At 43.1% G+C, this 22,242-nt stretch overlaps 2 protein-coding genes across 4 annotated transcripts in view; one reads left to right on the forward strand and one right to left on the reverse strand.

Moving 5' to 3' along the window:
• Positions 1-8,536, forward strand: part of PIAS1 (protein inhibitor of activated STAT 1) — a 73,577-nt gene extending 65,041 nt beyond the window's left edge. For both annotated transcript variants that reach the window (XM_063313862.1, XM_063313861.1), the window contains exons 8-14: positions 300-373; positions 684-844; positions 1,035-1,165; positions 1,300-1,474; positions 2,127-2,269; positions 3,734-3,771; positions 5,994-8,536. In XM_063313862.1, the coding sequence (XP_063169932.1) occupies positions 300-373; positions 684-844; positions 1,035-1,165; positions 1,300-1,474; positions 2,127-2,269; positions 3,734-3,771; positions 5,994-6,284 (1,013 nt within the window). In that variant the 3' untranslated portion in view covers positions 6,285-8,536. The remainder of the gene's footprint in view (positions 1-299; positions 374-683; positions 845-1,034; positions 1,166-1,299; positions 1,475-2,126; positions 2,270-3,733; positions 3,772-5,993) is intronic.
• Positions 8,537-10,067: 1,531 nt separating this feature from the next.
• CALML4 (calmodulin like 4) lies at positions 10,068-20,033 on the reverse strand. Of its 2 annotated transcripts, none has more exons than XM_063313867.1 (4): positions 19,871-20,033; positions 15,662-15,802; positions 12,480-12,668; positions 10,068-10,996 (listed from the first exon to the last, which is right to left on the reverse strand). In XM_063313867.1, the coding sequence occupies exons 2-4, from the start codon at positions 15,735-15,737 to the stop codon at positions 10,899-10,901; spliced, it is 363 nt and encodes a 120-aa protein (XP_063169937.1). In that variant the 5' UTR covers positions 15,738-15,802; positions 19,871-20,033; the 3' UTR covers positions 10,068-10,898. The 2 variants fall into 2 exon arrangements, with proteins under 2 accessions (XP_063169937.1, XP_063169938.1); XM_063313868.1 differs by lacking the exon at positions 19,871-20,033 and adding an exon at positions 14,022-14,087 and having other exon boundaries at positions 15,662-15,704.
• Positions 20,034-22,242: the final 2,209 nt, after the last annotated feature.

Here is a 22,242-nt window from a genome sequence, read left to right on the forward strand (position 1 = left end):
TCAAACCCGACTTTTCTTTTGTCCTCAAGAAGGCCTAGTTCAGGACTGAGTCTGTCATGCTCCGAGTTCTGTTCACATGGTTTCCCACCTCTTTTCTTCCTCCTCTCCTGCGTTCAGTATCCCATGGGGGATGTTACTGTCACTTCTTCAGCTGATTAGCTCATCTGGAGACTTCAAACCGTGTTGCTGACTCTAACTCAAGAAATTCACCATTTTGCAGTCCTGGCTTCCCACACTGCCTTTGGCTGTTACGTACTTTCTAACGCTAGTTTCGTTTTTGTTTTCTTCCTTCCTGACAGTAAAAGAGAAGCTAACTGCAGATCCTGACAGTGAAATAGCAACAACCAGTTTAAGAGTTTCTCTTCTATGTCCAGTAAGTGTATTTTTTCTAAAATGGCTTCCCTGTTGCATTGAGTATCTACTATACAATGTGACTTTGAACGCTAATTCAGCCTATCCAGCAAGAATGCCCCACTGGGAAGGTGGGAGTCATCCTCTGTGGGAGAAGTTGAATGAATCCATTCATGCACACATTAAAGGGAGAGTTTGCCTTCTACTCTCCTGTGTACTTTCTTGCTTTACCTAGAGGCTTTGATCTGGAAATGCCTCTTTTTTTTTGTTAAGCCAACTTTTATTTGTATTTCAGACTTAATGATTCAATTCACTTTTTTTTCTTTTAAAAGCTTGGCAAAATGCGACTAGGAATACCTTGCAGGTCTCTGACTTGCTCACACCTGCAGTGTTTTGATGCCACCTTGTATATTCAGATGAATGAAAAGAAACCCACTTGGGTGTGTCCTGTCTGTGACAAAAAAGCACCCTATGAACATCTAATAATTGACGGGTGAGTACCTTTCAGAAGCCAGTAACAGTTGGTAATTAGGTGGGACAAATACTGTTCTAGAGTTCTCCTGGAAATGTCTTAGGTACTGACGCTGCCTTTCCCTATTAGATCTCAGAGGTTGAACATTGCTTATTAGATATACCTTCCTATGTGTTCCGGTGTGATTTCTAAGGAAGCCTCTATTTTATAGGTTGTTTATGGAAATCCTGAAATACTGCACAGATTGTGATGAAATTCAATTTAAGGAAGATGGGTCATGGGCTCCTATGAGATCAAAAAAAGAGGCACAAGAGGTGACAACATCTTTTAATGGTGTAGAAGGTGAGTTTCACAATAACTTACCTGCCTTTCATTTTTTAAAATTTTCCTCTTTGCGGTTTTATGTGACTCATAATTGTCCATATTGTGACACTTGGCTTAAACTTACTGTGATTTCAACATTTGACTGTTCCTAGGCTGCTTAAGTTCTTCTGTAGATCATCAGGTGTCTTCTCATCAGTCAAACAAAAATAAGAAAGTTGAAGTAATTGACTTAACCATTGACAGCTCATCAGATGAAGAGGAAGAGGAACCATCTGTCAAGAGGAGATGTCCATCTCTGTCTCCTGCATCACCCATTAACAGCAAGAGGTGAGATGGTTACAGTGTGAGAGAGACCTGTGACAATTCAGGGTTCCAAATAGGACGTGCAGATGGAGCTCTCACTTTCATTTTAGGATCCTTTATTTCTCCAAATCATTCCTACTGGTATTTGGGCGACAAAATAGGGTTTCCTTCAGTTTCTGTGACTTTTGATCCATAAATATAAGCTTGTATGAATAGGTTGCATATGTGAATATCACCCTGGCAGCCTTTCACAGCCCCATATTCTGAGGTGAAAAAAACCATATGTCTCAATCAGGCTTAAGCTCTGACAAGGCTGTGCTGCATAAATTATACATGGAATTTCATTCACCCTTTCCCAGTCTGGGAGGGAGAGATTCCCATGGCTAGTGGCTTTCGGAGACACAGAGGAGAAATCGATCCCTTTTCAGTTTCTGTGTGCTGTAGAAATACTGAAAGCTAGCAGCACAAGGCACAAGGCATAATAAAAAGGCCACAGAAGAGAAAGAAACAATTAGATAGTTTTTTAATGACAAAGTAAGCACTTGTCAGGTGACTTTTTGGAAAGACTACCAATACAAACATCTAGTTCTGAATCTCAGTGTTTTGGCGCAGGAGATTGTGGGAGGGATCTGCAGTCATCTTCTATTTGACTTCCAAGCTTTCTTTTCCTGTTTAGCCTTTTAAGTCTGCCCCACCAAGTCTCTCCTGTTTCAAGAACCCCCAGCCTTCCAGCTGTTGACACAAGCTACATCAACACATCACTTCTGCAGGACTACAGGCATCCGTTTCATATGACTCCCATGTCTTATGACCTCCAAGGTGGGCTCCTGATACTTGAGATGTTGGGGATTGAGGCCAGAATCTTCTGGGGAATGACAGTATTTTACCATTGGGACCCTTTGTGTGAAGTGAAAGAGGAAAGGATGCACCTTGCAGTGACTGTGTTAGTCTTTTGCAGCAGAAACAACTAAGACACTTTGGAGACAAACCAACAAACTTGTATTGAATTGGCTTTTGTGGGTCTTAGTCCCTTTGTCATATACACAGAGGAGAGTTGTGAGAAAGGAGAATTATTTTATTTTGTTTATTAATTACTACAATTATATGCTACTCCACTTTTGGAGATCTGAACAGCTTTTACAGAAGATTCTTTTATCAGAAGATTAAAAATAAAAATAAATTAATACAGTTATAACCAATCAGTATGTCCCCAAATGCCTTTCTGAAGAACCATGTTTTTATGGCTTTCTGGAAAGGAGAGTGGGTGGCCCAGATATCTGGGGCCAAACAGTTTGAAAGAAGGTGGACATCACTGCAAAAGCTTGAGTCAGCAGTCCATGAAGGTGACATTCCTTTGGCAGAGGGACCCTGAGCAACCCTTCTCACCCAGACCTTACTGGACAGGCAGATTCAACTTGCGGTAGGTGGGCACAGAGATAACTAGTCCCTGACTTTAAAGGTGACAAGCAACACCTTAAATTGGACTCAGAAGATAATTGCGCTACCACAGCCAGTGTAGCTCTTGAAGTAATGATGTTACTCAGGTGCATCCATTACTACCCAAGATGTTGCATCTTGCATCAGCTGAAATTTCCAGATGGTCTTCAAGGGCAGCCTCATGTAGGGCACATTGTAGTAATTAAGTCACAAGAGGACAAGAACATGAGTGTTTGAAACGTGAGTAAAACCACCCATCCAAGAAGGGCCACAGCTAGTGCATAAGGTATAATTGTGCAGAGGCCCTCAAAGCCACAGCCTCCGCCTGCTGTTTAAGCAGAGCCAGGCGTTCAGGAGGATCTCTAAGTTGTGAGCCGGCTCCCTCTGCTGGAGTGTTGCCCTATCCCGAGCCAGATGCACTATTTCTGACCTTGGTCTGTTTCAGAATCCATAGCCACAGCTTCTTGACAGGGTTCAGTCTGAGGCTGTTTCTCCTCATCCAGGCCCCAGCAGCCTCCAGGTCCTGGATCAGGACCTCCACTGCATCTCTCGGCATCTCTGCCAGGTTTGAGGTGGTGCTGTCAGCATATTCCTGATGCCTCACCCTGTCTTGGCAGATGGCTTCTCCCAGTAGCGTCATGAAGACATTAAAAACTTAGGTGCCCACAATCGTGGACAGTGGGGGAGAGGGAGAAGTGGCAGTTGGTGATATTGAGCAAAGCAGCGTCAAGTGAGATTCATCTCCCAGCAGTTATTTGGTTAAGCCTCAGATGCCGCCGTTTTCTCTGGTAAACTCTGGCTGGTTCTTTGAAGAAAGGGAAATAATTTTCATTTTGTTTCCCACAGGCTTGGATTTCTTTTCTTTCTTACCAGCAGACAATCAGGTATGTTGTACATTAATTTATTTGCAGTGTTCATATATTTCCAGAATCTCCAAAAGATCCCAGCAGTTTAGAGTATAACTAATACATTTAAAAGCAATACATAATACAATATTCCTAAATATCCACCCATCCTGGCATCTTGATGGTTAAAGCTACAGATTAAAAGCTGTCAGAAACATCTCCATCTTCCTGAATACTGTCATGAAGGTGCCCTCCCACCCTGAACGTCACATAAGGGTGGTGGTGGGGAATATTGGCAATGGCTGGAAGGGATCAACAATGCACCAAGAGGAATGGCTGGATTCTAGAACACACAGAGGTTCTGGTCAATTCAGCATCTAAGCGAATATGTGTAGCTCCGGGTTCAACTGTGGAGTCCTGGATGCTCTCTGAGCCTGGTTGTTTTCTTGCAGACGTTTCATGGCCAGACTAGGCAACATCTTCAGTGCAAAGAGTTCTCTCCTTGGAAGTTCTTTGATTGGGCTGTTGTTTGCTGCTTGTTTGCTACCATTCCTGGACATCCTCATCAGTAGAGGAAATGATGGCAAGTTAGAAACACAAGTTTACAGGAAAGCCACCCACACCAACCAAGTGCTCCATTACCAAAGTAACAATCCAACCACCCACAACAGGAGCTGTGTAAGAACATTATTCAGACGAGCACTTACACACTGCAGCAATCCAGAACACCAGAAAAAGGAAAAAGATCATCTATACAGCATCTTCCAGCAAAATGGATACCCCCTCAACTTTATCAAAAAGTGTCTCATCACCCAACCCACTGCAACCCAGCCAACAGAAGCTATGAAAAGGATAACACTGCCATACATCAGAAACATCTCAGAAACCACCAACAGACTGTTACAACCACACGGCATCACCGTAGCACATAAACCAACTAAAACTCTTCAAAACATCCTAAGTAACCCAAAAGACCCACTAGCCCAAGAAGAAAAAACAGGAGTTATTTACAACATACAGTGCAAAGACTGTAACAGCCACTATGTAGGACAGACAGGCAGAAGACTAGCAGAGTGCATCCACCAACACCAACTAACAGTCAGAAGACACAATGAGAACTCCTTAATCTCACCACACATGGACAGACTCAACCATAGTTTCAACTGGGAAACTGTGAGCATCCTAAACCAAGCCAAATCCAAAAACGCCAGAGAATTCCTGGAAGCCTGGGACTCAGACAAAGCAGCCATCCACAGACACATAGAGGTAAGCAACATTTACATACCATTCAAAAGGGACAATAGAAAAGTCAAAAGACCAGTACACTCCCTTGCCAGCAATCAATACCAAGATATGCAAAAATCAATACTAGGGTTAACACCAGATGAACAATCGAACAGCACAATACACCTTAATCAAGGAACTATTAACTCAATCAACCAAGCAGCAAACAACAGCCCAATCAAGGAACTCCCACGGAGAGAACAACACCCCCACCAACACAAGCAGGGCAAGCCACGGTATATAAACTGAGAGCAAGGCTCACTCCCTCTTTGCACTGAAGATGTTGCCTAGTCTGGCAATGAAACGCCTGCAAGAAAACAAGGCTCAGAGAGCACCAAGGACTCCACAATTCAGCATCTCCAAAGGAATATTGAATCAGAGTAAACTCTCTTCCAGAATCCTGTCCTAGAAGTAGCGCGCCTCCCTCTGGGTCCTTGGGATGCTTGTGTCTCTCACACCCCATTTATTTTGTGCTTGTGGTCATGTGGTTACTGAGGGAATTTGATATTGCTCATCAGTAGTCTTTTGAAAAGTAAGGTAATGAATGTCTCGGTGTGCTAAAATGCACACCCTGATGTTGTGTTGATGTCCACTGCATTACAAAAGTCTAAAATTTTGCCAGTGAAGTTCAGAAAGGAGAGCTGCTCTGCCCAGCCCAAATCTCACCGGCTTCCTATCATCTCCCCTCTTGCCATTTAATAAGTTTCCCAGAGGGCCTCAACCTCCCTTCCTAGGCTATGACTGATATTCACAGGGCACACAGTCTTCCTCTCTGGCTGTTGAACATCGGAAGCACACCCTTTTTTTGCCCCTGGTGCAGGGGCTTCAGCTCTGAGATTTAGCAGGGCCTTTCGCTGGTGTGGGCTTGGGAAGTGTGTACATACTGTTCCTTCCACTCCCTAGTGTGGGTTGGTGGTGAAAGTGCCCCAGTGGCCTCGATCCCCCTTGCTTACAGCAGCCCTTCATCTTCCTCCCAGCATTACAGCACTTCCATTTTGGCCGCGGCTGCTGTCTCCACTTCGGACGATCAAGAACTCTTGCACTCCCGTTTTTTCCCCTACGCTTCATCGCAGATGTTCCTGGACCAGCTGAACACAGGAGGGAGCGCTGCTCTCCCCACCACAAATGGCAGCAACAGTGGTAGCAACAGCAGCCTTGTGTCCTCCACCAGTATTCGGGAGGCCCACGGTCACCCCGTGGCCAGCAGAAGTAGCACAGACCCGGCTTCCCTCTTCGGCGTAATCCCAGACATTATTTCTTTAGACTGAGCGCTGTTGCGGTGTCACTGGACTCATTGGTGAAGAGATTTGCGATTTTGTTTTACCTTATTTTGCTTAGAAATGCAGATAAGATTTTCCTTTTTTGTAGGGAAAAATATTAAGACGTGTACAGAGAACAAAACTATATTTTCAGTTGTACTTTTGTATATAAACAGAAGACTGGTGAAAAACAAACAATTACAAAAGCTCCCAGCATAATTGCTTGGGGTGTGAAAGAGTTTCCCCCTCCCTATTTGTCTTGCGCGCTGGTGGGCTTGTTTTGAAGCTTTGACTTTGAACCACATAACTTTTTGTTTGTTCACAGCAGTGCTAATGGGAAAAAAATAGTGTGCTTGAGGCACTGAACCTTATGGAGGGACTTCTGATTCTCAAGGAAACAGAGCGCACCCACAATGATTGGGGAGAATTTCTCTTTCCTTAGGCATGCTCCATTGGGAAAGTTTTCCCGCACAAACCTTTGAAACAAATTCAACTTTTGTAATTGAATTCCTGCTTTTCCTCTCCATTTTTTCATCCTGAAATAGGACAGAGGCTGTTTCAGTTACAGAAATTCCATAGCATTCTCTCATGTGCCAGCTGGATGTAGATTTTTGGAAAGTCTTTTGGCTGTTTGTTCTGGAGTGGATGGTCTGTTCTGAATCTTCTGTGTTTCTGCTTTGGACTGTTTTTATTAGCTAGCGCTGCCTTGGTTTGCTCATAGATCAGATTTCACAGTTCTCCTTTTTGTTAACTGTTTGCCATTGAGGGGTTATTCTGCTCTTTTGGATGAGACCAAATGGGTTCTTAAAATCTAGCTGCCAGCAAAGGCTCGCTTTGTTGAGATAGTTTAGGATTGCCTTGGCACTTAAAAAATGTACGGCTGGAGTGCTAAAGACTTTCTTTTGTTAAAAAACTGATTGGTGGAATTCTTAGGACACGCATACTAAATAGAGCCAACCCATCAATATTTAAGAGAAATAATGTAATTTCAATGAATTGATTGTGCAGCTGACAATGTCACTGGCACATCATATACTCCAGGATCCAATCTTGGAAGCATTTTTTTTTTGCTTGGGAAAATGTGCCCTATTGAATTCAGTAGGACTAACATTTGAGTAAATAATCCATAGGATTAGGTTAAAGAGTAGCCCATTAAATTATGGCTAAAAGTCCTTCCTTTTTAACTGCAGCTTAGTGGAGAGTAGAAATCTACAAGATGATTATCCCCCTCCCTTCCTTCAAAATGTATTAACTGACCTCACCATTTCTTACCTTGTAAATTCTTCTGAAGGAAGATTTGTGTGTTACCCATTAAGCATTTGTAAATTCCACATTGAGGGTTGAATGTTTATTTAGAAAACTTTTTTTCAAGCTGGCTGAATTTTTAAAATGTTTTTTCCCCAATTAAATAGCAAAGCATGAAAATAGGAAGGAGATTTTAAAAGGGGAAGGATGGGAAAGTCAGATGAAATTTGCTGCACCTCACAACCCATACTGAGATTAAAAGATTTTATAGGTCACATTTAAAACCAAGGTTTACAAATGATGAAGATTTTGGTGGGAGGAAACAAAGTGGTAAAACAAGGCAGGCTTTTGTTTCATCTTAATTAGAAACCATGTTAGCTAGTTCTTTGAACCATGTCTGCGAATGATAGCATTTTTTCCAAACTTTTATTTTCAAGGCTGTCTTTCAGTGAAACTTTAAATCAGTAACAAGCTACTAACTTTTAATCATAAATGAACTTTTTTAATATATAGACCACAGAAATACTATATTGAATTTTCTAAAATATGTCCCATTTGCCATTTACATTTTGATTTGAATTTTAGGAGTGTTTGTTTATATGTATATGTGTGTGTATATATGTATTTATAGATATGTGTGTGAGAGAGAGAAAGCGTGTATTCTGTTCCATGCATGTGTTATATTAATGTCTGGCCAATATGTTTCCTTGCTAGTTTCTAATTTATTAAATGGCAGTAAAATTTAAAGAAACAAGTAGAAAACAGTAATCTTTTCTAAATTCACTATAGCTTGGGGCATTAAAACTAATACTGGCTTAAGAATTATACCTAACATTTAAAACTTATCCTCTCTGTGTTCCAAGTGAAGATTGGAAATGGCCTTGTTTGAAACCAGAAGTATGGTGACAGAGCCAGAATTGGCACCATTCTCTTGAAACTCTGTGGCCTTCTATCTGACATCTCTGCACAATCCAAATAATTGCTTTTATTAAATACTTAAATATATAGCTGAATAAAATACTGAACACATTATAAGATGCACGCTTTCTAGGATGTTAAGCTAGAGAATATGGCCACAGTGTATATAAAAATGAGTCACTGTCCAGCTCCATTTATTGTGATGGGGTCTCAATACATATAAATGCATCGGGCAAGGAGTTGTGTGAAGTTTGTTTGCACTGACAGTGAATCATATGGTACTGTGATCTGCTGATATGTCAGTCCTCTTCTGCATCAAGCTGTTGAGAAACCTTTTCAAGATGCTACCAAGAGTTTCTGCACTGCTTTGAGTGGATTTGTGGAGAGCATGTTGGGCTTTTTCTCAGTGTGCCTGAAGTGCATTCTGGGCTTGGGGGACTCTGGTATACTTGAGGTCTGTCAGAAGGCTTTTGATCTGCCCCCCAGTCTGATAAAGAATTGTGTGTTGCTGGAGACAGAGGACTTGCTCCATGTTAAATTAATTTGATAAATTGTGAAACTAAAGGTACCTCCTGCTAGTACTCAAACTTTTTAATGGGCCAGATAAAAGCCATCTGATACTGTAAAGGGATGGGAGAGGTTGCACCTGAAAGCAGCATGGATCATTTGAATGTGAGAAATTAAATAACATGCAAAATGGAAGCTTGAGGTGATGATGCTTCTTCCTCCTCCTCCTAAATCTTTCAACATAAATGAGACCTGGGAAGTTAATTAAACATGCACCTGACTTGTGCTTTGGGAGTTATAACGTATTTTGACTACAGGATTTTCTTCTGTAGTATGATTTCCTTGCCAGACTGGTTTTTGATAATTGTGGGATTTATCCGGGAGTCAAGGCATATGTTTTGCTTAATTTGACCATGTAAGGTATATTCTGTGTGTTTCATAGCGTATATTTGCTTTGGGGAGAGGGAGTGTATCTTTTTCCAACAGAGAGGTCTGTGTGTGTGTGTGTGTGTGTGTGTGTGTATTGCTTGCTTGTATGTCTTGTTTGTGCTCTGTGTATGTTGTGCTCTGTGTGTACACACAGATGCAAGATTCTTCTATAATAGAGTGATTTTGATTCACTTCTGTGGGCATTAACTGGATGCATAGTTTTTCTTTTTCAAAAGCTAAATGCAAAACCAAAATTGCAACCAAGTCTCACAGTATTTTCATGGCATTCCCATTTTTCTTCTTTGCTCTACTGAAACATAAATACCTTATCAACCTGAAGCTGATTCTTGCTAGTAATTCTGCTATTCTTTGGCTAAGCTTTTTCAGTATATTAAGTATTTCATAGTTTTTCATAATAAAATTTGAAATTATGGTTTCTTAATTGTTTTATTTTTCTTCAATAAGAGCTTTGATTTCTATTGAAATAAAACTGCCAGAGGCCCCGATGTGTGCTGCTGTTAATTGCTCTGATTAACAAAAGGGAAGATACAGTGTATATAAAGTGAAAACAAAAAAAGTGATTCCATAAACTCAGATCTGTGATTCATTGCCTTAAACTTTCTCATAAGTTTCCATACAGCATGCCAAACAAGTTTTAAAAAGTGGCTTTTAAAAATGTATAGTAGACCAATGTCAGTTTGTATAAAAGTACCAAGTGAAAATATTTATTACATGCATTGGAAGAGAAATGGTTTACCCTACTGAATGTTACTTGTTTATGTAAAACATCTTTAGATGTAATAAAAAATATTATTACGTTCTCGCTTGTGGAATAACTTGCTGAGTATACACAATACTGACACTCTTTTTGCAGAGATAGATTCTTAGTAAATAGGTAATGACAGAAAAACTCTGTTCAGAAAATCAGTGCAAATTGAAAGAACCTTCATTGTAGCTTTCTATTTCTGCTAGGAAGCCCTGGCTGTCTTTGAAAGCAGGAGCTGCCAAGCTGGAGCATGTGCAATACCTTGCAAGTATCCTGTATGGTAGTGGGGTGTTATAAGGTGGTTCTTAAAGCCCATTCAGAACCTCTAGTTCCCAGTAGCTTCTTCCAATGCCATGGCAAAATACTTTTATCACACCAAGTTCAGGGACCACAACACTGCTGAATAGTATAGATTTTTTACTATGTGCTACCTCATAAATCATACTTTATGGATTGCATGATACTGAAAAATATTTCCAGTTCTTGAGCACCTTCTTCTTGAATACTTAAAAATCAAAGGAACTGAATAGAATCAGGAAATCAAAGAAACAGTAGATTTTACACAGAGAAAGAGCCAATATTTCTGCCTTTCTAACTTTAACCCCAACCCTTTCTTAATTATTTAACATCCTGCTCCTTGTTTGCCACAAAGCATTTATTTTTTAAGGCAAAAAGGTAGAGAAGCACCAGGGTCCAAGAAGAATCGATGAAAGCCGCAAGCCAGCGTGGTTGCCATCAGCTGAGTATCTTTTTGTAATTCAGTAATCATCAACTGGAAGCGTGATTGATTGAATTAAGTCTTCATACTTCACTAATCCATCATGTCCTACTTTGGCATTCTTCAAAAGGGTGTCCACTATAAGCAATGGCAGGATAATTGATTACAGATATCCAGACTATTCCAGATCTTTAACTGGGATGTCAAATGTTGTGGATGGGAGGGAGGTGAAATGATGTTAATGCAACAGCTAAAAGAAACAATTGATGGAATAGGCTGTTCCCATATTCAACACCAAAGGCGTGTGATGTAGGAACCTTTGAAGCAGGCTAAGGTCTGGAATAGGACTAGCTTGGGAATACAGCACATCTAACTCCAAAATCACAAGGTATAGACTAAAGCTAAGAACAAACTGTAGAGAGCCACTGCCAGTGGTTGACCTAGATGAGTGAATGTCTGAAGCTGGAAAGTGATTATCATAAACAGTATATCCAACAAGGAGGAGGAAGATTGGTTAACGAAGAGCTTCTTGGTTCCTCACAGCCACAAAATGTGTTTTTCTCCATGTTTCCTAGTCTACTAAACCACAAAACCAGTAGCTCTGCTTGTTTCATACACCTCCCAGGTGTGTCTGGTGGCTGATGATGCTGCCTTTGTTCAGAGACACCTTGGACTGGTGCCAGGCCTAGGTCATTGGTTTCTCTTAGCACAGCATCTGAAACCACAAACCCCTCTAACAGGTCCATGGAATTACAATGTTTACTATGTGATAGAAAAATCCTTTTAAAATAGAGGAAATGAAATGCATTTAATTGGTTTAATTTGAATTCAAATAAAATCACTTTTAGTTTTTCTCCCAAGTGCTTATTTTTTGGAATCTGACCCTCCACCTGCTACTGAAGGTCCTAAAAGACTTCTTAGGTTCTTTCACAGACAACAGATGCTTAGTTTAAAGGCTAACCTACTCTACCAGTTGATAGAACCCTGGACCAGATGGCCCAAAGTACCACATCTACAGTTGTAATCGAAATTATTCAACCCCCATTGCAAATCAGGTTGATTGTCAAAATGTACAGACTTTCAACTGTTTGCAATGAACAAATCAAGCAAAAGCAATTGAAATAGCTCAACACAATGAATGCTTCAAGTGGTGTCCCCAAAGTCAACTGAAAATGCAACTTATTTTGATTACAACTGTACTATACCGAATAGAAACACTATAGAATGGGGGCAAACCTATAGGAAAGGTTAGCATTCTGTGGTCTTCTCCAGCTTTATCATTATGGTACGCTGGACTATAATGTTTATACTGGTTGGATACTCTGAAAAAGATAATTCCAACACAACTGGATGACATATTCACAGCAGCTGGGAAGGCTGGTGCACACATGTTCTCTCTCTGGCTGCTGGCTTTCCTCAAGCTGGCTGAAGATGATGCCCATGGGAGTCTGGTACACCTGGAGGACACCAGGTTGGGGAAGACTCGGGCATAAAAACTGATATAATTAGGAGGCAATGGTTTGTAATATCCATTGATCCCTCCCTCTTCCTGTATCTTTCTCTAATTGGAAGAAGCCCTCTTCCAAGGGTCAAGGCACAGAGATCTTTGCAGGAGACTTACCCTCTTCTTTGGATAGCTTTTCTCCAAGGTTCATCAGCTTAGCCTGCAGTTCAACCACTGAGATGAATCCGGTCTTTTGCTGGTCTACCATTAACATGGCCAAGAGGATTTCATTCCTTGGATCTTCCTGCTGCGTTTGCCTATACATGATGGTCAGGAAAGTTGAAAAATCCAGTTCTGCATTGATATCTGTAAGTGAGAACGAAGGAGCGAATGGCCAGCACCGTATAAAGAGAGATTATTAAAGCCCATCGGCTGGCGTGTCTCACCATGGAGGCACGTCCATGTAAATTAGATCACAGGCTACCTGTGATCCTAAGCTTGCATGAAACCTAGAACTAAATTTCAGTGTCATGGTTTCCTGCCATTTTGAAGTAAGGAAATGCATGAAAACGTTTGAATAAGCTTTAAAATAGGCTTCATACAGTAAGGAGTACAACAGAAAGTTCCTCATCTCCCCAAACTCTGAAAAAAGTAGAAAATCCCAGCCCTGCCTGCCCATGCGTGATATGCCCTATCTTTGCAGACTTTGCCCCATTCTTAAGTGTCAAGTATGGGTCCAGGTACCAAGGGACTGTCCATTTGTGCTTCAGGCTAACATCCTAGTTTTCTAGAATGACTGACTAGATGCCTATTTTTTTAAGGGAAAGTTCAAAGATAAGTGGTTTGAGGCTCTGAAGGTTTCATCAAACTGTCCTCTTCTACCCATGGAGAGGGCTCTTCTCCTGCACACACACACGCCCATGAGTAGAAGAGGACAGTTCAATGAAACCTTCAGAGCCTCAAACTACAGAGCCTTGAATATTTGTTTTCAACTGATCTCTCCTTAAAGCACAGAACTGTTTTCATTTTATTTCTATAATGCCAGAATCCAAAGAAAATTTGCAGAATCAATTCAAAGGTGACTTACAACAAGCTCTTCAAGTTTCTTTAACAATTTTAGATGTAGATAGAATGTAAGATTATTTTCAAAAGGGTTTCTTTTATTTAGAAAGATAACAAACCACGTAGTAGAAAATATATATATAACTCCAGGTTGAACTGTGCGTTCTTGGTATTCCCTGAGCTGGATTGTTTTCCTGCAGATGTTTTGTTACAGTGCACGCGCTAATGATGTTACCTGGCTTAGTAATAAGACTTTCTGCAGAATACTTTTCTGCAGAAAAACAACCCAGCTCAGAGGATACCAAGAACGCAACAGATAACAAACTGATATGAAGGGTAGAATGTGTGACAGAATAAATGTTGCAAAGACTAAAGACTGCATGGGGCTATAGTCCTGCAGATTTGGCCACAGAAATATTGAATATTTCAAAACTGGTGAAGGACAGTTCAACAGAGGATTTGAATATTAAGTCTTGCTACTTGATATTCAAATGTATTGACTGTATTAAAGCAAAGGGAGCTACAGCTATTTACCATTCACAGAAAGTTACTCATAAACCTCAAGATCCATTCCACAATGACCTTTGTGGGCCTTTTCTGGCAAAGTCTCCTGGCTGTCTATTTATAAATTATTTTTCAAAATGTATTTCTACTTACCTTCTTAAAGAGAAAAGTGAAGTGTCATAATGGCACAAAGAATCTGCAGTAAATCTGGAAAAAAGCCTAAGACCCTGAAAATTGATAATGGTGGTGAACACACTGGAAAGGACATTGAACAACACTGAAAGGACTAAAGCATTAAGTAGCAGGAAACAATTCTATATATCCCAGAACAAAACAGTGTGGCAGAAAGAAAGACCAGAATGGGAAATGAGAAGAGTGTTTATAATTGCTAGAGCCTGTTGTGAAAAGCTTAAGCCAATAGCTTCTTAAAAAGTGGTTTACACAAAGTCTACTCAAGATTCAAGATTGAGAGATGGACATATTTCCTAACTTACGTTGTTGATTTGATTTTGTGTTTTGCAGATGAAAAGAATAATCGATGTATACAGTTCATCCAGCCCTCTGGGTTTTTTCTTTTCTTTTGGCTTTAAGTTTCTGCCTCATCCCTGCTACTCTTGAGATGCAGTGGCCAGAACTATATTCAGGATTTTGAATAGAGCTGAGATGTGCAAGTTTTTTGAAGCCCAAAAGGTCCCGAAAGGACGACTGTAATGTAAACTGTAAACTACATGGGCTGCCCTTGAAGAGCATCTGGAAGCTTCTACTGGTACAAAATGCAGTGGTGTGGGCAGTTATGTGTGCCCCTAGATCGGCACATATAACTCCTTTACTGAGCGACCTGCATTGGGTGCCAGTCTGCTTCCAGGTCCCATTCAAGGTGCTGGTTTTGACCATTAAAGCCCTCCATGGCAGGGGCCAGGTTATTTCAAGGACAGCCTCTCCCAGTTACATCTACCTGTCCCATCAAGTCCAACAGGAGAGGCTTCCCGTCTGCTAAGGAGTTTCATTTCACGGGACCAGGAGATTAGCCTTTTCTGCTGTGGCTCCCACCCTCTGGGACATCATTCCCCCTGAGGTCAGAGTGGCCCTGACCTGACTGGCCTTTCAGATTTAAGTGGCATGATGAAAAAAATGGGGCTGGACCTATGATGAGCCAAGATCTATGACTCATCCATCCCTGAAATATTGTTATGTTCATATTAATATCAGATTTAAATTTTAGCCCCTTTATTAATGATTCTTAAGGTAGACCTTTCCCTTTTCTCATCTGCTGAACTTTTAAGGTGAATTAATACATTTACTGCCACAGCAACCATTACCATCTGAGGAATGGAATAACTTATGTTTGTAGGGCGCTCTAAGTAGTTTCTACTTTGCCGCTTGCTGCCACAAAGGAAATCGGCCTCTAGTATCAGTGTCATACAGAAACACATGCTCAACTTGAATTCTAATGCATTGTCCAGGTACAATTCTGGACACTTGAGCTGATGTAACTCCAAAATTGTGATTCGCCACCAAGCAGATTTTATTAGTCAGTTGAGTGTAAATAGTTTGTTGCCCCAGTTGCATCCCTTTGTACCAGGGATATGTAACTGCATTCCCTGGAGCCCTTCCAAAGGGTGCCACTGATACACCCTTTTTTTAATTGTAGAAGAACACATGACTGGGGAGCAGTCATATAAATTACATTTAATGTTAATTAAATATTTAAATCTGGCTGATCTCCAAAAGCTAAGCAGGGTCAGATGGGAGACCAGAGGAAAACCAGATAGGGAAATCTTTCCTACACTTACCAATTTTGTGGAGCTGAAGGTGCCTGGTCACCTCTCCTAGAGTAGGGCTTGTGCCCAGGCTGCGCATGACAACCATCAGATCACTGGCCTTGATCCTGCCTTTCTGCTTTTTGTCATACAGGGAAAAACATTCCTTGAATTCTGTTCAGGAGAAAAGGGTAAGGTCAGTCAGATGATCTCTGGTATTATGAGGCAAGGAATGTACTGCTCTCCTGTACCGAAGGTGAGCTGTGGGCTGAACTCTCCACAATAATGAGGATAAAGACTAAATGTTATTTCAGTTAAAACTGAATTTAAAAGAAACCAATTAAATCATACAGTTATTATGACTATACCCTGTAAAAGCATAGTTTTCTTCAACCCGGACTCTTGGTGGCCTCATGGATGTGCCTACATAGTTTTCTTCACAGTGATGCAGAAGTGGTTCACCATCCTTATCTTCTATTATGACTTCCTGACTTCTTAGTTTTAGCCTACAACTCTGAGACTTCCTTCTAGTCTCCCATCCAAGTACTAACCATGCAGTATGCTGCTTAGTTTTTGAGCCCAGAGAAGGTCATCCAGGGGCTGTTACTTGCTGAGGCATTCATGCACATATTATTTATTTAATTGTTAGGTCTATGTCCCAACTTTCCTCCAGGTGGGGTATATAACTCTCTGTCCTCCAATTTTTCCCACAACAACCCTGTGAGCAAGGTTCATCAGAGGGTAATTGGTCTAAAGTCACCCAATGAGCTTCCATGGCAGATATTGGACTTGAGTTTCAATGGTCCTTGTCCAATATCTTAACCACTACACATGACATTATTAAGCCAGCTAGTGTCATGATCGCCGTTGCGATGTTTGCGACATCGTAATGGCTCGCATGACAAAGCGCGGATGCGTGTCAATGGCTGGAGAGGTGCAGGTGATAAACCGGACAAAGAAGGTAATGGGATTGGGAGATCTACTGAACAAACAAGGTCCCATCGCCCAGTAATCGGCCATTGACGCCACTGATAAAGAAAGGATCAGGGCGAGGTTCGGAAAGGCGCATCTGGGCTTTCGAGGAATATCGAGGTCTAATCGCCCGGTGATGGACCATTACCTTGCAGGAAGATAAACAGGGCGATGCCCATGGCAAATGGGGCTGGACGACCTCTCACCTATCAAGTCTTGATGGCCTGTCACTCCGTGGAACTCGTGGGGCACACTCAGGGAGTGTGGGGGTGGAGCGCTGTTTGGCGCGAGACTATTTAATTCAACTTTTGGCGCGCTTCCCTCACTCTCAGCTTTCTACTGGTGTGCATTCTATTCTAAATAAAAGCCAGAGCTTAAACTTGATTTAGAGTCTGAGTCTTTTATTTGGTCTTAGGCATTCCTTACATAAAGCTGAGAGTCTTTTAAGAATGAACCTCGCTAGCCCCTACCAGGAAATTTTTTTTTTGCGAGAGAAGCAACTAGCGATGACTGAACCGGGGACGATCCTGGAGTCGGCGCTTCAGAGCAGAGATGCGAAGGACTCAACGCGAGTGGGGGAGGCGACCAGACAGCTTCTGGAATCAGCGCTCCCGAGATGGGACATGAGCCCCCTCCCTACCCACACCGCACCCCAGTTTGGAGCCTGAAGCCCCAGCCCAGAGTGGAGGGCCCCAATGGAAGAGGGAGTTGTGAGTCAACAACACTTCAGGTGGGACGGTGTAGCGGACCCCCGGCCGGGGACTCCAATACCCCCAGACGCCCGAGAGGGAATTCGCAGGACTGCCGATCGGGCAACAACCGGTAGCACCGAGGATGGATGATCCCGTCACACCGGACAGGATCAAGGCTCTGGAGTCCAAGGTGCAATAATTAGAACACATGCTGCGATCCATGTCAACTGTGGTGAGTGAGCTCAGGAAGAGTGCTGCTGCGCAGGACGCAGGGAGGGGTCTCGGCATCCCACCCACCCTATTGCTGGCCCCGAGAGGAAGGGGCCAGGCGCGGGACTTTTTCCCAGGGCCCCATGGTTTTATTCCGGTGGGGGTTACCCCTACTCACTCACAGGTTGGGGTTTCTCCAGTTGGTGGGATCGCTAAAGACTTTCCAGTAAAATTTGATGGTGACCCCACGAACCTGTCATTTTTTTTAACCAACGCAACAAATTACGTACAGCAATAGGGACATTGTTTTGCATTGGAAGGGGCTAAAATCTCGGCTATTGCCACAAAACTTAAGGGCAGAGCCGCGGACTGGTACGTACAAATGTCAGAGTCCAGAGCCCCAGCCCTGGCTACCTTCCACACCTTCCTGGCCGCCTTGAAGCAGTACTTTGAAGACCCCCTGGTGAAGGAGAGGGCTAAAGGCGCTCTTAACTCAATCAGGGGCAGAAATCGGTCGCAGATTACGCCCTAGAATTTAAGGTCTTGGCAGGGAAGGTCCCTGAATGGTCGGAGGCCACCCTGATCGATATGTTTAAGGATGGCCTCAATCGAGAGGTGTTGCAATGGGCGCTATACAGAGACGATCCGGACTCACTGCATGACTGGATCTGTCTTGCCGGGAAGGCTGAACACGCCCAGTGCACCTTCATGCTGGCGACTAAGAGAGACAGGCATCCTCCCAGCGGGAAAGGGCCAGTGCCACAGTCGGACCCGACATGGGATGCCGAAAGACAACGTCGCTTTGCCTGTGGGCAATGCATCAAGTGCGGTAAGTCAGGTCACCGTGCGGCAGAATGCCACAAGGCTAGGACGGCGGATCGCCCACCTAGACCAACGCAGAAGGCTCCGCAGAAACCACCCAACCCTCCCCGACAGCTGACAGGGGCACTAGCGACCCCGGACGAAGAAGAGGAGGTCTACCTCACAGGGGACGGGTTGGCCGCCCCGGGGCAGCCGGCGGAAAACGCCTTCCACCTGTCCTAAACAGCGCCGTTGGGCAGGTGGTGGAGAATGGGCGCGATACCACCAGGGTGAGTGCAGACTGTCCCATCCTGGCCGTAAAAATTGAACTGAGCTATTGCTCCAAGACCATCGAAGTTGGGGCTTTGGTGGACTCCGGGTGTTCCAGATGCCTGATCCACCCCAACCTAGTCGCTGCGCTAAATTTACCCTGTTTCCCTCTCCTGAAGCCGCTGATCTTCCAGCAACTCGATGGTTCCACGGCGGGGCGGGGCGGGGGGGCAGCCACCCAGGGTACAGGGAATGTTACCCTACAAATAGGCACGCACAGGGAAACCATAGAATTCATGGTCAAGCCTATAGTGGTTCTGGGAATCCACTATAGATTGTGGCTAACTCGCCACAATCCCTACATTAACTGGAGGACCCGTACGATAACGTTTGAGGATGGGTTCTACCAGGCGCCTGCTAAGGGGAAATCCCTCACTTTGACTGTGGGGAGGGCTGAGATTGTTGACCCTCAAGTTCACGCTTCCCCCATGGAGGGGTTGCCGGAACAATACGCAGACTTCACTGACGTCTTCGGGGAGGAGGAGGCGGACCAGTTACCCCCCATCGCAAGACGGACTGTGCCATTGAACTGCTCCCTCATGTCCCATTGCCTAAGCCAAAAATTTACCCAATGACACAAAAGGAATTGGTGGCGTTGCGGGACTTCCTCAATAAAAACCTCGCTCGGGGCTTCATCGAACTGGCAAACTCGCCGGTTGGAGCGCCCGTTCTGTTCCGCGAGAAGAAGGACAGTACCCTAAGACTGTGTACAGACTATCGCGGGTTAAATTCAGCCTCCTTGTCAAACAAGTACCCCCTCCCCCTTGTGAAAGATATGTTGGCACACTTGTCGACTGGAAATTATAATACTAACATGACACTGAAATGCAAGGCAAGAATTGTAGCATTTTAAAAGAATGTAAGGAGTACAACCAACACTCTTCAGATGGGCAGGAGCTTTTTGGGAAGGGATCAGTTGCAGGTTTTTTTAGATGACATTGTACCAAAATATTTTCCATGACATGCTTTTGAGATAATTAAGTAGACACATCAGTGGTCAAGAGCCCCACATGGGAATCAGCTGAATCGTAATGCCTGGATGAGGGCTACCACCCTCCCCTCCTGAAAGGCTATAATACAAATTACTCCATATGGAAGTGGAAAGGGATCTGATCATGGTTCATGGGACATATCACCCAAAAAAGCTGATTTGAAGTTTTCTCAGGAAAGAGCAGGACCCAAGTAGTAAGAAGAGAGGTAAGGGGAGTTAGCCAATCTTTTTTAATTAGATACATACCGTTGATCTGATCCTGGGTTAGGAATTTTGCCTGCAAGACAGCAAAGGAATGGCAACCATGAAAAAACTTAATTCTGCTCTACAAAATAAGACTCCCCACCCAGCCAGCAAAAATTCTGGGCAAATTGTCCCCAGTCACCATTGGAATGATTTGGGGTCTGTCTTCTTTGTGCAGATGCAGGTTCTTCCCTGGCCGCCCTGACTGCCTTCCACGCCCAGCTTCCTCACTGATTAAGGGGTAAAGTCCACCCATCCCAGAGAAGGGCAGCAGGTGTAATAAATACTTTTTACTGCCATGGATACGAGCCAGCTTGTGGGTCAAATTTCAGCCGGAGTGACAGCTGCTAGCCAAGCAGCAACCAGATCATGACTGTCCTGTTTTGGCAGGAATTATTTTCCAGCTCTCTTTTCTTGGCAAGGTTTTGAATTTTTTACCACATAGGGTAGAAAACAATGCCATGTGAGAAATGGAACTATCTTCCCAGATCCTTCAAACATTCGGTTGGATCCCGATGGCTTCTTAGTCCCCAGCCGCTTTGGAGACAACTCAAGTGGGGGTTCAATCCAAGCGTGCTCTTTTGCAAAGCCTTAACACAGTTGCTACAAAAGGGGGTCACTCCATTACAAGTCCACATCTAGGCATCAGAACAGGCTGAAAGGGAGAAATGGCTGAACATTTAGAGTCACCTAGCTAAAATTCCATTTTTGTTTTCTCCAGGAGACATTTTGAGTACAATTACTAATGGCAATGTGAGAGTATATTTTGACTTTTGTGGCACAGGTAAGTACACTGAGGTGAAGAGGGGCTAGGCAGCAAGCATCTCCCTTATTAAAGAGAGGAAAGTGCCACCATCTAAATCAGGTATGGCTTGGGCTGGTTCAAGGGCTACCTAGAAGCTCATGTAACAAGCACAATCAATACATATAAAGAATTCAGCAGTAAGTAAATCATAGATTCATAGAATGTGAGGGTTGAAAGGGATTTTGGAGATCATCTAGTCTTCACTCCCTGCCCATTGCAGGAATCCACGACTACAGCATCCCTGTGTGATGGCCATTCAGCTTCTGTTGACACACTTCCAGTGAAGGAGGGTCCTGCGGCAGTTCCATTGCAGAAGAACTTTTGTTAACCTGTCTTGTAGGAGGACAGCCATGTTAATCTATAGTAGCCAAAAATCAAAAGGTGTTCAGGAGCATCTTTTCTGACTAACGAACTTGATTAAAAGGTGTAAGAGCATCAGATTCATGAGCCCCACAGCTCCAGGAGGCACTGCCCCCCTGCTGAATAGCTCTCATGGTCATGATGCTCCTCATTCTGAGTTGGATCTCTCTCTGTAAAACTACTACCCGCTGGTTCTTGTCCTTTCCTCAGGTACTACAGAAAATAAATCCCTACCACTTCCCTGTGACAACCGCTCAAGTATTAGAGGACTGCTATTGTGTCTCCCTTTTTTAGACTAAACATATCCAGGTCTCCAAGCCCTCACTATCTTTGTTACTCTTCTCTCTACTCTTTCCAGTTCTTCAGCATCCTTATGGTGCTCAGAACTAGAAAACATATTGAGTTGCGGTCTGACTACCGCAAAATAGAAACAATGTCCTCCCTTAATTGTGACACTATACCCCTGTTGATGCAGCCTTGGATTCAATTTTTTTTTGGCAGCTGATCACACTGTTGGCTCATGTTCCGCTGTGAACTCCAAGACAACCAGATCCTTTTCACATGTGCTCCTACCCGGTACAGTCCCCTCCATTCTATGTTCATGCCTTTAATTTGTCCTACTCAAATCCATTGTCCTATCCAACTCTGTATTTGCCAATATCAAAACCCATCTTCCTGATTTTTGCTTGTTGTTCCTACTTGTCGTTAGATTCTCCTGAATCTTGATACTGTCCTCTAAGGTGTTTGTTATCTGCTAATTTTTGGTAATCTCTGTTATTTTCTGATCCTCATCCAAGTCATTTATAAGTATGTTGAACAGCACAGAGCCTAAGATGGAACCCTGCAGTACTCCATGAGACACAACCTTCTCGCTTAACGTGGGGCCACTGATGTTCATTGGGTACGATTGTTCAAACAGCTCTGAATCCATCTAATTGGATTCATCTGGGTCAGAGCATAATATGCTAGGACAGCCTTCCTGAATTCAGCACCCTCCAGAATTCCAAAGCCACTCCATTGAGAATTCTGGGGGTCACGGTCCTAGTCCAAGGTTGGGGAAGTTTGTGCTACTAAGCGAAGTAATTCACTATTAAAAGAAAGAGACTCCCGCTGAGCTCAGTTCTTGGTGACCATACAGAAATGTCCATGTTTCTCTTGGCAACAATCTATCTAGGCAGAGTTTGCCATTGCCTTTTTCTGGGATGCTTTT

Source organism: Candoia aspera, chromosome 13 (assembly GCF_035149785.1).
Source record: "Candoia aspera isolate rCanAsp1 chromosome 13, rCanAsp1.hap2, whole genome shotgun sequence".
Taxonomy (NCBI): domain Eukaryota; kingdom Metazoa; phylum Chordata; class Lepidosauria; order Squamata; family Boidae; genus Candoia; species Candoia aspera.